The sequence below is a fragment of the Psammomys obesus genome, unplaced genomic scaffold (assembly GCF_907164565.1).
Source record: "Psammomys obesus unplaced genomic scaffold, mPsaObe1.curated_primary_1811, whole genome shotgun sequence".
Classification (NCBI taxonomy): domain Eukaryota; kingdom Metazoa; phylum Chordata; class Mammalia; order Rodentia; family Muridae; genus Psammomys; species Psammomys obesus.
In genome coordinates this window covers 5,964,733-5,980,040 of record NW_026596069.1, presented here as the reverse complement: position 1 = coordinate 5,980,040, position 15,308 = coordinate 5,964,733, and the positions used below count along the sequence as shown (strand labels likewise).

Sequence of the window (15,308 nt, the reverse complement as noted above, 5' to 3'; positions counted from 1 at the left end):
CTTTCTTTCTTTCTTTCTTTCTTTCTTTCTTTCTTTCTTTCTTTCTTTCTTTCTTTCTTTCTCTGAAATTAAGGAGAGACCTCACAGGTTTTGTATGCGGCTAATAGTATTTGAGAGGTGTACTTATTGCCTACTTCCATTGTTGTGTATAAATAGATAACCTACCAGAAATAGTCTATAAACTGGAAAAAAATATTTTGTAAAAGAACTTGCTATGTGAATTTTGGCATTTTCTTGATTTAGATAATATATTTAGTGGTACTACGAGGTATTGTGTTATCTAAATGTTTGGTTCTGACTTGTGTAAGTTCTAATAATAAGGAATTCACCCCAAATACATCCGAATCTGTCTTAATGCATCCTCTTCTGTCATGTCCTACAGTAAGATCTCATAGTAAATGAGGATATGGTCCAGTGAGCAAATCTTACAACCTGAGCTTTTCTCTGGAATCTGTAATTACTTTGATTTAAAGAGATTTTGGGACTAGGAGTTAGATAGCAAAAGATTTGAGCAGAAGGATCTCTTGATCAAGGTACTGTCTTCCAGGGTTTAAAGAGTAGACAAAGTGACCAAAAAGTTCTACACATTAGTTTGGATATTGGCACCACTTTTTCTTTTTACCTTTACCTCGTGTTAATTATCTCCATGTCAGTCAACTGCTGTGGTTTCTTCATCCACAAATGATTACACTGTTTTCTTTTCAGTCTGTTTTGCCATGCGTAGTAATTTACTTAGTTGCTTATACTCATCTATAGAGATAATGGTTCTCTTAAACAAGCAACTTGTTTTTTTAAAGAACTTTATATATATATATATGTATATATATATATATATATATATATATATATATATATATATATATATGTATGTATTTGATTTGGTTTTGCTTCTAATCAGAATTGACAGACATCTCTGATTTTCCTGGAGCTTCAGATTTTACAGTGGCCATAAATACTTTTTATTGTCTTTGAAAATTCTGTTGTTATTTACTGATGCATCTGTATTTGATCTAGAAATAATCTGCTTTGAGGGTATTCATGAGTAAATAAAGGGAATTCTGTCTGCCTCCTGGGTATTCATACTTTTGTGTGGGATTCTTTGGGGATTTTAAAAGCCATCTGCTTAAGGGAGTAGAAATTATCACCCAAAATACATCCAAAATGAATCCATTTTAAATGCAGAATATATTTACAAAGATGAGTACAGAGTAAGAAATTGCTGCTTATTTCTTTATTATTCTGTATAATTAACAAACACTCATTAATAAACTATTTGCTGGCATTCTTAGGAAGCATAAGATGCTAATAGCTAAGTGTCATCAGTGACAATGAAATAAGTTAAAGTTCAGTGATCAAAATATTTTGTGACTAAAATTTAATAAGAAAGAGCTTAATGAGATAGAACAGATGTGCAAGTTGGTAATGTCCAAGTGTTCCAAAAGTAAGTTGGCTTTGGCTTCATGAGGTTATTTTGGGGTTGTCTTATTATCTCAGTAATCCATGATTGATTATTTTAAAAATGAATTATGATTTGATTATTTTTATAATAATATAAAATTGTGTTCTGGAAAATTGTTACAAGAAAATGACAGTTTGGTTTAAAAGTTTTAATATGGTGAAATGTATTTCTAGATTTGCTTATTTTTATTTTTCAGATGCTCTGTCTTCATACATCTTAGTGCTATTATAACGTTTTTGTGGGGTTTTTTGGGGGGGTGTCTAGGACATATTATTTTGTATCCTGGGCTGAACTAAAACAAACTCACAAAGCTCTTTTGGCTGGCCTTGAACTAACAATAATAATCCTTTTGCTTCATACCAATTCCTGCATTATAGGCATCTATCACACTGCTCAGCTTGACTGTCTTGATATGACTGCTATTTTTCATGAGCAATATTCAGAGTTCATGTTTTTATATATTTTTAAATTAATTACATTTTATTCACTTTGTATCCCAGCTGTAGCCCCCATCCCCTCCCAATGCCATCCTCCCTCTCTCTTCTTCTCCTATGCCCGTTCCCCAGTCCAGTGAAAGGGGAGGTCCTCCTCCCCTTCCATCTGACCCTAATCTATCAGGTCTCATCAGGACTGTCTTCATTATCTTCCTCTGTGGACTGTTAAGGCTGCTCCCCCCTCAGGTGGAGGTTATCAAAGAGCCAGCCACTGAGTTCATGTCAGAGACAGTCCCTATTTCCATTACTAGGGAACCCTCTTGGACACTGAGCTGCCATGGGCTACATCTGTGCAGAGGTTCTAGGTTATCTCCATGCATGGTCCTTGTTTGGAGTATCAGTTTCAGAAAAAACCCCTGTCCCAGATATTTTAGTTCTGTTGATCTCCTTGTGGAGCTCCTGTCCCCTCCAGGTCTTTCTACCTCCCCCTTCTTTCATAACATTCCCTGCACTCTGCCAAAAGCAGGCAAATGGTGGGATCTAGAAAAGATCATTCTGCGTGAGATATCCCAGAAGCAGAAAGACAGCTATATGGTATATGCTCACTTAGAAGTGGATATTAGACATACAATATAGGATAAACATAACTAAAATCTGTACACCTAAAGAAGCTAATTAAGAAGGAGGCCCCTGGGTAAGATGCTCAAATCTTCATTCAGAAAAACAAACGGGACGGACATCGGAAGAGGGAGAAAACAGGGAATAGGACAGGGGCCTACCACACAGGGCCTCTGAAAGACTACCTAGCAAGGTATCAAAACATATGTTTTATATATTTGAACAAGCAAAATTGAGAGGATTTCCACATTATTTTTTAGCATACAAACCTAATCTTTTCGAAGCCTTGTCATCTTGCTGAACCACCTTTTATTGGTTAATTTGAAAGATACGTATTTATTCTATTGATTTTATTTTCATAGTTGGAATGAATGGCTAAAACTACCTGTGAAATACCCTGACCTGCCCAGAAATGCCCAAGTAGCCTTGACTATATGGGATGTGTATGGACCCGGAAAAGCTGTGCCGGTGGGAGGAACAACTGTGTCTCTCTTTGGGAAATATGGGTAAGCATTCTGCTCACTAGTCCACAGAGGGCTGGCGCTTCCTTTCCTAGAGAAATTGATTAATTTTGCAACATCCATCCATCCATCTATACACACTAGATTGAATTTATAGAAGCCTTTCTTCCATTGCACTTTTATTTCTTTATATTTAAATCTATAATCTAAACTTTTATGAATGGAATGATGTGTCATGAATCAACTTTAGCAACAGCAAAAGCTCAAGTCTTATACATCTGTCTCAATTCTTTTACATAAGCCATCTTCTCTGACAATTTTAAACATTCTGAACCTGAGAACAGCAGTATAGTAACACAGTGGAGTATGTGAGGGAGGGAGAAAGGTTGTCAAGATAATTACATAGCTGCAGAAGCTGTTTCTTTCTTTAGTATCTACTCAGTTTCTTCACTTGTAAAATGAAATAATATCCACTTCATAGTTTACAGTGGTTATATAAGTACATTTAATGAACCTTGTGAATATTGTAAATTTAAACAGTATACGTGTTGGCTCATTTTACATAGTACCAGCCCAGAGCTGGTGAGCCTGAGTTGTATAAGAAAGCAGGATGAGCAAGCTAATAGAAGCAAGCTAGTAACCAGTCTTCCTCCATGTCTTCTGCTGGGCTTAATTTGGTTCGGGATGAGCCTGGAGGTTCTTGGCAGGCTAGGAGGGTCCTAACAAGCCTAGAGATGGCTAGAAAATTCAGGGACATTGGATGTTTGACCTGGGTTAGATCTGAGGCTTGGAGGAAGATCAGGCACATTTACAGGCCTAGACCCTGGGAAAGCATGTCTGTAATTCTTGGTGTAACTCAGTGAGTGAAGTTTTCTTTGCCTCTTAGCCAAAGGAAGTGTAAAATGTCCCTGAAAGACAAATTCAGTCACAAGCATCTCCAGAAAGTTAGTAGTAATAATTAGGAGTTAAATTTGTTTGCTTGCCATGAACTAAGATTTTTAAATTTTAGAAAAATCTGTTCATGCCACTTATCCGTGTCCTGTGCCACCACAGTTCTGTGATTTTGGGAAACACTGCTTTAGACCGTCATTCTCTCAGATGTTTCTTTAGCAATACAGTATCTTTAGTGGCCTCTTGTAAAGGGTTCTGGTATGCCCTTATTAAAGCAGCAGTAAAAGTGGCCCTCAGAGCTTCTAATACTGGAAGATAGTGCTGTGGCTGCCAGCTTGTGCTCTTTGCTAACATGTGTTTTGTATATGTGAGTCAGCATGAGAGAGAACTTCTTAGAAAGTTCCAATGAATTATTCAGAGATTGATCTTGTGTGATAGTTCTGCAACAGCAAACTGTCTTTAACTTGAACATCTAGCTTCAGCGATTTCTTAGTAGCTTAAGAGCAGATTAGTCATTACTTGAATTGATAGAAACACAGGCAAATGGCAGATGATGTGCAGGTGTGGGTGAATTCTGAAGTCCCGGAAGTGGCTGCTGTGTGGGCATGGCCTGCCATCCAGAGCTGCAGTGGCAGCTGGTCTTGAGCCTTTGATGGAGCTCAAGGAGGGCCTGGTGTGCTATTCTTCTTTCTCATCTGTTTGGCTAAATTTCCCAGGTGGACCCACGGCTCAGCACGTGGTCTGCCTCACTACCTGGGGGCTGTGTAATTTTCACCAAGTTGCCATTAGTGTCTACTGAAAGTGGTGTGATAGTTGGTCATCACCAGCACTCAGTATAGCCCTCTCCAACACCCCGATCTAAGCTCTTCTCTAGATGTATCCCACGTTACCTAAATCATTTAGGCGACTGACTTCCTGCCAAATGTGACTTTTCGTTTTTAGTTCAATTCAGTATTCACTAAGTAATGGAGAGGCAGAGAGGAGGAAGGGATGCCATGTGCTGTTTCTGAAGGTCTGTGAGGGTACTCACTTTTTTTAGTAGTGCTGTTAGTTACTTCATGGTAGCCAGCTCATTAGCGACGGCTCTAAGGTTGTTCTGTATTGTGTTTTGTTTTGAGATAAGGTCTCATTAGATTGCCTGTGTTAATCTAGAATCTGTGATCCTCTTGCCTCTGTGCTGTCTAATCTTTTGATATTAAACTTCAAAGAAATTTAACCTTATAAGAGGTTGTATTTGTGTGTTTTGTAATAACCTTTAAGAACATCTTTAATATTTTTATTAATGAGAAAAGTGATGAATACTGAAGAGTCACATTATTTACTCATAGTTAGAGCCAGACATGCTGTAGGTGGTACAATTGTTACCTGAACCCAGGCATGCTTACGGAAGTTAAGCAGCTAACAGTTTTCATTTCCATCCTATATATGTGATATTATTCTGTTGGCTAGAAAATTACTGTCTGCTTTTCTAAGATATCTGCTGAAGTGCTTGTTGAATTTTGTCCTCCAAGAACAGCAGACACCATTTTCGTCAGAACAACAGTGAATACTTGTAGGGGTCTTCTTTGACTGGCCTCATTGACTTGGCACACTCCATAGGAGGAGGTTGTAGGGAGAGTCATGGGACCCTGCCTGGGATTAACTCTGATCCTTCCTGCACCTTACAGGCATTTATGTGCATTTCTGCCCCCACTGTAAGTGGCCTCATTGTATCAGGAGGTGCTGGCTCATGTGCACTGTGTCATGCTAACAGAAGTGGGGCTCCATCTGTGTGACTATGGGGAAGTCATCTGTTCTGGGAATGAGACTTGCCCACGTCTAGCTGACTTGTGGCTACCTAAGCTTCTGGAAGTAACTGTTCCCTTATGTTCAGACTCTTTCCTTGGTTTGCCACTGGAGCTGTATAAGAAAGAAGTGCATATTTGTTTTAAGTCCGCGCAGCAACGAGTTCCCTCAACAGTGAAGACGTATGCATTGGATTGCAGATCATTCCATAGAGTCTCTTATTTTCTGATTATCTAAGAGAGAAAAGAGTGGCCTGAGGGGAGTTTTGTGGAATTTAGCAGCTTAGTTCATTGTTGTACAAACCATGAGGATGTCAAAGCCCAGCAAGTTTGACACATATCTCTTTATGATGAATTGCCTCAGTTTACTTCTATCTGAACTTTTTTTCTTATAGCATGTTTCGTCAAGGAATGCATGACTTGAAAGTCTGGCCTAACGTGGAGGCAGATGGCTCTGAGCCCACGAGAACTCCTGGCAGAACAAGCAGCACGCTTTCAGAAGATCAGATGAGCCGCCTCGCCAAGGTATGCAGGCGCCTAAGAGAAGGAGAGCTCTGAGCAGGGCAGATCCCAGGGTCCTTGACGTTGTGGCTATTAGTTGGCTTGTCGATTTAAATCGAACTTTAGTCATAGTTTGAGATATGATTCATGTTCCTTCACTCTAGATAGGTGTTATGTTCCAGAGCCTTGTGAAGTCATCCCTGTTGTATGACGTTAGGACATCTTCACCTCTAAAAGCTCCATGTACTCAATCACTCCTCATTCCATTCTCCTTGCACTTCCTGATGGTTGATGGCCCACTTTGTCTCTCTGGACTTCTGCATGCAGAGAATTACACACTATATGGCCTTTTGTCTAGACTTCATCAGATTTCGAAATGTGGGTATCTGGTATTTTCATTATCATAGCTCTTTTCTATGTTGCTCTTTTAAGTGAAAGGGTGACATAGGTCTTTAATAAGTATATTGACTGGTATACTCTTTTCAGCTTCCTTTCTCTCTCTTCAAATGAATAAAACTTAAGATGCATTTCATCTGCTCGTTTCCAGGTCTTGCTTGTGTTCTTACTGGATATATAGGACAGTTCATGGCTACTCTTAATGTGTGTACTCTCTTTATGAGTTTATCAGCAGTGAAGTTTGGTTTGGCTACTTTCCATGACTTAAAGAGTTCATAGACATTTTATTAGAATCATCTCATATATAGTCTGTGGGATACTAAGGTTTAGTTTGAGGGTCAGAAGAACACAGTTTCTATCTGGCTGCCTATGGCTAATGGGACTGTGAAGTGACCAACCACTTAAATAGCCCATGAAGAGATGGTGTTGGGGAATTATTAAACAATTTTTAGACAGTCAGTGTCAACTCCAAGCTGGAGTTAACGCTTTCACTCTGATTTATTGCTTGCTATGGAAGATAAATTCTGACTATAATATAAATAACTAACATCTGAAAGCTTTCTAAGTTTAACTTTTTAAAAACAGTTCTTTCAGAGTGATTTTAATGGAATAAATCTCTTTAATGATTTAGACTGTTTTATAAACCTGCTTTTTTTTTTTTTTGAGGAAAAATGGCTATGAGAAAAGGAAATAATACTGCAAAGATAGTGCTCAGCTTAGGTCTATTTTTTGTTTAATAATGTGAATTTTCTAGCATTTTAATAAGGAACAGAAGAAATGTATGTATTAAAATATGCCACCCCATACATCTTGCTCATTGTCCTTTTTTTCCATCTATAAACTTTTTAAACATGCTTACTTCTGTTCCAGCTGATGAACACAGTAAGAGACCCGACTTCAGGGCTGTTAACTTTCAGTCTGGACCAGCCTCTTGGAATGATGGGCCAGTGTGTACACTGTTCCCTTCAGTGAGCTAGTGCTTACTTAAGTCTCACGCTACAGCTAAGCCTGGCCGAAATCCTCTTGCTTCCACCTCCAATAACTAGGGCAGAGGTCATCTGCCACACCACACCATCCTGAGACCTCGCTTTTTGCTGAAGAGGTTGTGTGCATCTCCAGAAGAGAGGATGTGGTGAAGCTGCCATGACAGCAGCGCAGGAACGTTTAATGCATTTGGCAGCCAATGGGCAAGACTGTTTTTCTCAAGCTTCCTAATGAATGGTTTTTATTATTTTACTTATTTTTTTGCTTATTTATATATTTATATGAATTACTATGTTATTTCCTTCTTCTCCTTCTAAGTTAGAAAAGGTCCTGGGCAGAGTTCCCAAATTTGCAAATATTTATTTTCCATCCTGTTTTATCATCCTTGTATGTAGTGCCTCTCACTCCATATAAGTAAATGATAAGTAGTGAGCTCTGCTGGATTCATGGCTTGCACACTTAAGGTGTTTGCACTCCAGAAGGCCTGGCAAAACAGGAAACACATCTGTTTCCAAGAACTTCTGTCAGGCCCTTCCTGTGCTGCTCCTGTGTGGATGCAGTGTGGCAAGCTGGCTGCTTTGAGCCCTGACCTTTACTTAACACCCACTGACCTATGATAATTGCCCGTCAGCATGCCATTCCACGATAACCGCTAAGATGTCCTTAGAAATCCAACATGTTGTTACTGTTGGTCCTAGCTGCTTCTTTTATTTAAATATTCTTGGTTGTCCCTTTCTGCTTAATTCCTAGAGAAGGTAGGGCTTAATAACTATTCCATTAATTTGGGGGACACCCATCTCCTTCCAATGGCTTCTTGGGAATGTTTTAGAAACCCCCCATTCCTGACAAACAGTGACACTTTTGCTGACTGTCTTCCTAGAATGGATACTCAGGAAGGATGATTTCTCCACAAGCATTTTAAATAAATTAGACTCCATGCTTATTTATTTTATCTTGGAAAGATGTAAGTCACTGGCCTTTCAAACTAAGAATGAAATGACAATTTATCCCACTAATATAAGTTTCTTACAGTCATCTGTGTTGAGAGAAGCCATTTTAGATCCCCTGCCTCAGTAGAAATTGGAGGTAACGAGAAGCTGCTGTAGAGTGGAGGACTACTCGTTTGGATATGTTGTTATGAGCACCAACAAGAGATGAAGTGACATAGGGGCCCTGAGGAGCTGCTTTTAATGCTCATAATGATTATAGCCATGTTAAGTTCAATACATTTTAATACAAATTGACATTTAATTATTAATAATTGTTATTTTGTGTGCCTTGAGCCCCACCTAAAAATAAAAGCCATTATGGTTTGAAGTTCTAAAAGGGATTTTGGCAACTGGAAGCCATTCTGGATTATCAGAGCCAGCTACCTGTCTCTCAAGAGGGTGACTTCTTCAGACCACGAGAAATAGTGGAATGAGTGCTGTAACCACTGATTGGACATGCTTTTTTCTGATAGGTAAATAGGGTAAATGCCTAGAAGACATTTTCAGTGGTAACTAATCAGTTCTGCGGAACTGGAGTAACTAAATAAGTTGAGAAATATCTAGAATTTCTTTAAATATCAAGATGTAATCTAGGCAGCAATTGAATAGTCATCATAATATATGTAAATAACTCTTGATTTTCCATTCACATTTGAATTCATCATTACTTTTCTCTGTTGAAGCACATGGACACATTGCTCACTGTTTCTGATTGCAGTATTTTAGAGTGTATGCATTCCATCACTTACGGAACAACTCCCACCATTGAGGTCTGAAAGATAATTTACACTTGACCGTTGGGGTGGCTTTATCAGATTTAGTATTGCTTCTGAGATAGCTGCTCAAAAGAGTCAGAAAGATCCTATTTGGTATGCAACTAAGAAAAAGCCACGGCCTAGCATGTGGAGGGAATGACATGAATTAGCAACCTAAATGCATCTGGTGTAGTTGGTGCAGAAGGTTCCCGATGTATCTGGATGTGCATAATGAAGAAGGAAATCTCACTTCAGTTTCCACATCAGGACACAACTCAACAATGCCAACTCTTTCCTCACAGCAAATTGTTGTGGGGACCAACTGTTAGGTGATGAACACAGAACTCAGGTTTAGTAAATAACAGAAATTAGCAGGGCTGAAATTACATAATAGTGTAGCAACAGAGTGAATACCAAAGACAGGTAGGTGAACATGGCTGAGAGTCTCACATCATCCAAAATGGCTTTACATTAGAAAATACAAAAAGTTACATTACATTTTTCTTTGTTGTTTGTATGAGCAAGGTAATAGGAGAAATCAGCAAGAGTGTATATATTCTGTAAAGGAAAGGAACAAACGACACATTTATCAGCATGCAGTAACTACATGAAATGATACTGCCTGTCTACTTTTGCACCTACCTGCATATTAGGCCACAAATGGAAAATAGAAAATAATATCTTTAATGACATGGTCTCAAAATGTGACAGAGTTTGAAATGAATTTTTCCATGTTAGAATCAGATCTCCAGCTTGCAGTGTGACACTCTCCCGTCATTCACACTGCTTCGTCTTTGGTCTTTGAGAATGTTTCCTGTTCTCCTTGATGTAACTCACACATCCATCTGGTGTTCTACCAGCACTAAAAAATATGTAGCCCTTGCTGTATGTGAGTACTTACACGAAGCTCTCACTGGTGTCCCCTTCTTATTAATTGGTAACGTTAACGTAAAAACATCATGTGTTTCACGATAGCATTTCTGTACATTGCACTGCACTCCATTCTTACTCTGTCCTCCTTCACCTCCTCCTCTGACTTGTTAATCCCCTTTGTCCCTAGTGGTTCTGTTTGCTTCCTGTCATATGTGTTGCATTATTCTCCATTTGCCTCTCTGTATTTAAGATCTCTTCCTAGTATCAGTCCGCTTTCAACTTTCACCTTTTACACACAAACACGTATGCACGCGAGCACATGCACACACATACAAATGCACATGTAGATTTAGCATATGAAAAAATACACACTATTTATCTGTTATATTTCATAAATATTTTCATCCACTTCCATCATTTACTTGCTCATGTGATTTCCTTCTTTACAGCTGAATAATATTCCTGTATGTGTATGTGCATATCACATTTTCTTTGTCCCTTCATCCTTGATGGATGCTTACGCTGGACCCATTTCTTAGCTGTTGTGAATAGCACAGCTAAAACATAAGTAGCGCTTACTAATATCTCTAAATCTATTTTCATTTAGAGATTACCATGGGGGAAAATGGTGCTCTTTGCTATGCAAAAGAAGGTTGATTACTTCTTAAGTAGTACTTTTCTGTTACAGTGGTCCTCAAACTTCTTTTTAAAGGGTTTTACTGTATATGGGTGAGTGTTTTGCCTGCGCATATGTAAACACACCGCATGTAGGCCTGGTGCTCACAGAGACCAGAGGAGTACATTGGGTCCCTTGGAACTGGAGTTACAGATGATTTTTAGTCACTGTGTGGGTGCTGGGAACTGAACCCTGGTCCTCTGGAATGGCTGCAAATGATCTTAACCACTGAGCTATCTCTCTAACCCCTGAACCTCAGACATTTTATATAAGATTGCCACTTTTTATTTCTTGAATCCTGTGAACTCATAGTTGTGTTGTTGTCGGGGAAGATAAATAATAGTGGTGGTTAAGGTATTCAGTTCTGAGTGAGGTAATAATTAATGCCACTAATTCTGTCCTTTTGGGAATACTGCTATGGCCTGGAGAGTGAAGAGGAAATTGACGAGCTAAGAGAAGTGGTGATAAAAGGTTTTGATACTCAGCTTTGCTTTATTTTATGAATTTTTTGAGAAAGAGAGTTTTGCTAAGGAAGTAAGACTGATGTTTAAAATACACACTGTCAGTAACACAGCATTTTCTAATCTGAGGACTCTGCAGCTTATGGTGATTTCTTTATGAATTAGCAAAACCAATATGATGAAATTTATGAAACTAGGGCAAGATTAGTATGTAAGACCAGTGGACTCAAACATCAACCATGTTAGAAATTTAAATCCTGTGTGGTTTCCTAACATAGGCACACATGCACGTGTGTGTATGTAAACTGTTTTATGTGTGTGCGTGCGTGTGCGTGTGTGTGCGTGTGCGTGCGTGTGCGTGTGTGTGCGTGTGTGTGTGTGTGTGTACTTATACTTAACCACTACTTAGAGTGATGATTTATTGGTTTCTAAGAATTGCCCTTACTTGTATAACTCATTTTTTCAAAATGTTTGTTACATTAAAAATGGAAAAAAATAGAGAAAAGGTGGTTTATTTTCCCTTAGAGGAATATTCTTATTGTAACTCCATTTATGAAAGTAAAAACGTAAGAACTATAGGACATGCAGATAACCTTCAGAGTGGACTTGGTTTTGCTCTTGCATACTGACCATGGCAAGTCTACAGGCTTGATTTTTAAAGACTTTTTTAAAAAATGATTTTCATATTTAGTCTAGTTTCTTATTTTGATATGGTATGTGGTTTTGATCTGTATTGATGCTTTGTATGTTGGATTCTGAAGTGTAGGAGTGCTTCATATGTGGAATCTCCTGTTCTAATGTGTAGATTTTTATGTTGACTCATGTAGGAGTGCTCCATATGTGTAATCTGATGTGTAGTAACAGTTTGTATGTGGAATTGGATATGTAGAGGGGCTTCTCATGTGGGATTGATATTACAGGCCCAGCGTCCTTCAGCGTAGATCTTTAAAACCCCAAGTGTTTTGAATTTTGGATCATTTCAGAATTTGAAGTATTTCCATATACTTGGTGAGATATCTTGAGAGCGGGCCCCAAATATAAGCACAAAGTTGCCTTGTTTCTAATGTATATCATAGTGTCTTAAGCAGTGTAAGAATTGTTTTTTATGTATTGTTGACAGTGAGCAATCCTGAGGCTGATGGGGAATGTTCCCACTGCGGCCTAAAACACTTTGGGTTTTATAGTGTTATAGATTCTTGACTTTTCAAGTGAGGGTTGAGTGATCAATTACCATCCTTCATCTTCCTCCTTGTTGGATCTGTGCAGGGATTAACCCAGTTGTTATTTTCTGCAGCTTACCAAGGCTCATCGGCAAGGCCACATGGTGAAAGTGGACTGGTTGGACAGATTAACATTTAGAGAAATAGAAATGATAAATGAGGTGAGTTGTTTCCTTTCTTATATCAGAATACTCTCTTAGATTACTAAATTAACATTGTTGAAACAAATTCCTTATTGCCAGTTAGCTCTCAAATACGGGCTTACTTCAAAAACTGAATTTTATATTAATAAGCAACTAATCTGACCTTTTAAATGTGACCTGAACCATTAGCAGGGGTTGCCTATCATATGTGAGGGCTCAGTGCCTCACGTGTGTTCTCAGTCATGTTGTTCAAGTTCCTGTCATTGATTGCTGAGTGCTCTGTCAGTACTGTCCCCTCTCTGAGGTCACCACAGGGCACCTTTAGAAATGCACACTCCTGCCCACACCTTTGTTTCAGCTCTCTAATTTACTACCTACCAGATGTGGTAACCTCAGTAAAGTCTTCATTATCCAGACTTTACTTTTTCTTGCCCTTGTGTGTTGGGCGATTGTAAGTAGCTAATTAAAAGATGACTTCAACGAATCTTTTACAAGGTTATACTTATTAAAGCTGCTAGTGTCCTGTATCTTTGTTTTAAGAACCTGTGTTTGATATAAGAATGTGTGTCTAGAGAATGGAAACGTTATGAGTCAGATTCTCTGAGGAGAACATCACTGTCTAGCTGCTAATGGCCACTGTGGTGTGCACATCACACGCCTTCTTTCTTATGACGGCCCCAAGGAGAGGGCAAGAGGAAGAAAGATGATGGAGACCATGTGGGATGGACCATTGTTCTTGTCTTTCGTGAATGTGGTAGTGCTTACATTCATATTGATTGTAAACTTGAGCTCTTTTCTTAGTATATTCATACAGTCGTAACACAAACTATTAGAAGGTAACTTTTGTACTTTTAATAATGGATCCATTAGAAAAATAGTTCATTTAAAACACATATTTTTCTTCCAGGTCAGTGCTTTGTATGTAGAGATGTAACATTGGGCATATCTTGCCACCTTTGCTCTGTTGTCCTTCACTGAACAATTTCAGTGACCTTAGTGTCCCTCCTGCTTATATGTGTATGCACCATGCACATGCAGTGCCAGCAGAGGCCAGAAAAGGACATGTTGATAATGACAAGTTATCTTAGGATCGTTCAGAAATTGTGAACATTTTATAAAAATTACTTAACCCGTATCTTTGGTTGCAAACTTAAAAAAATAACAAAAGCAAGATTACCTTCTGTACACTTAATTCTTGAGGTGGGTAAATTATGTAGTTTAAGGTGAAACTCCTGAAAGTAGTTGTTACAAGTACAAATTGTCATTTGTATTTTTGAAATAAAATAGTTCTCAAAACACTTTCAAGTTTTAGAGTCATAAAATCCAAGGTGCTGAGTAAACCAAGAGTTTTATTGAGTTTGGAGATGGTGTGCCAAATACCATACCCTTGTAGATAAAACATTGATTCTGTCTGGGCTTTTACATGTGGATAGCAAGAAAAGTTATATTTTAGGTAGTGGTTGATTGATTCATATCTTGCCGAATTGTGATGAAACCCTTATTTAAGAAAGGTTGAAGGTAGTCATGTATGTCTATCTTTTCACTTGTAGAGTGAGAAACGGAGCTCTAATTTTATGTACTTGATGGTTGAGTTTCGCTGTGTCAAGTGTGACGATAAGGAATATGGCATTGTCTACTATGAAAAGGTATTTTCCTTGAACTCTTTATGCTTCATAACATCCAGGGTTGTGCTACAAATGACTGCTCTTCTTGCAGAGGCACAGTGTTTGGTTGCAGGAGAGCAACCCACAGTTTTCAGCAGCAGCGTACACAACCATAGCTGCAGCCCATTGGCTCATGCAGTTCCAGGTCACAAAATTCAACAAGTGTGCAAAGATTAAACCTTTTTCATTAATTGTTTTGCAAATTGGTGAGCATGACGCTAAAGTAATAGCATTATTTACAGTTATCTATTTGCACAATAATGTAGGAAATCGATATTTCGTTGAGAAGACATTGAAAGTTCAGGCATCAGTTATTTAACTTGTATGTTGTTGAAACTATATGTCTCTGTTTATGAAAGCTTTTATTGATATACATTTATATAGTTTATTCAAAGTTAAGAGACTCTTTTGACTAGACTAAAATAACAGTATTGTTCATGTTGAATCATTATGGGAAGAAATAGCCTAGTGTTCAGTATGTAGCCATTTCAAATTATTTGCCTTATATTCATGTTGAGGGGGTTTCCTTTAAATGCTGCATAAATATTTATATAGGTAAATGCATACACATATGTATTTATATATGGAAATGTGTACTTATATACTTATATGTATAATTTGAAACTCAAGTAGTGTTTAAATCCCTTCAAGTGAGAACAGAGTTCTTGTGTGTGACAAGAGAGATGAGCACTTTTAGCACACAATAAAGTTTATATTTGGGTCACTTGCTCATTAGAAATAGCTGTTTACATTACCTTTGCATAGTAGTGTCATTTATAGCTACTGCCCAGTTACTTCGTGCTCATGCACTTTTGAGGATGGTTACTTGAAAGATTTTCATAAGAAAGGATTTAGGCCAGGTGCAGTAGTGCACGCCTGTAATCCCAGCACTCAGGGAGGCAGAGGCAGGTGGATCTCTGAGTCTGAGGCCAGCCTGGTCTACAGAGTGACTCTAGGACAACCAAGGCAACACAGAGAAACCCTGTATCGAAAAAAAAA

The 15,308-nt window shown here is 38.3% G+C and overlaps 1 protein-coding gene across 1 annotated transcript in view; it reads left to right on the top strand.

The window, feature by feature from the left end:
- Window positions 1-15,308, top strand: part of Pik3c3 (phosphatidylinositol 3-kinase catalytic subunit type 3) — an 81,198-nt gene that overhangs the window by 4,275 nt on the left and 61,615 nt on the right. The window contains exons 3-6 of the mRNA XM_055625662.1: window positions 2,874-3,017; window positions 6,043-6,172; window positions 12,577-12,663; window positions 14,196-14,291. Coding sequence (XP_055481637.1) covers window positions 2,874-3,017; window positions 6,043-6,172; window positions 12,577-12,663; window positions 14,196-14,291 — 457 coding nt within the window. The remainder of the gene's footprint in view (window positions 1-2,873; window positions 3,018-6,042; window positions 6,173-12,576; window positions 12,664-14,195; window positions 14,292-15,308) is intronic.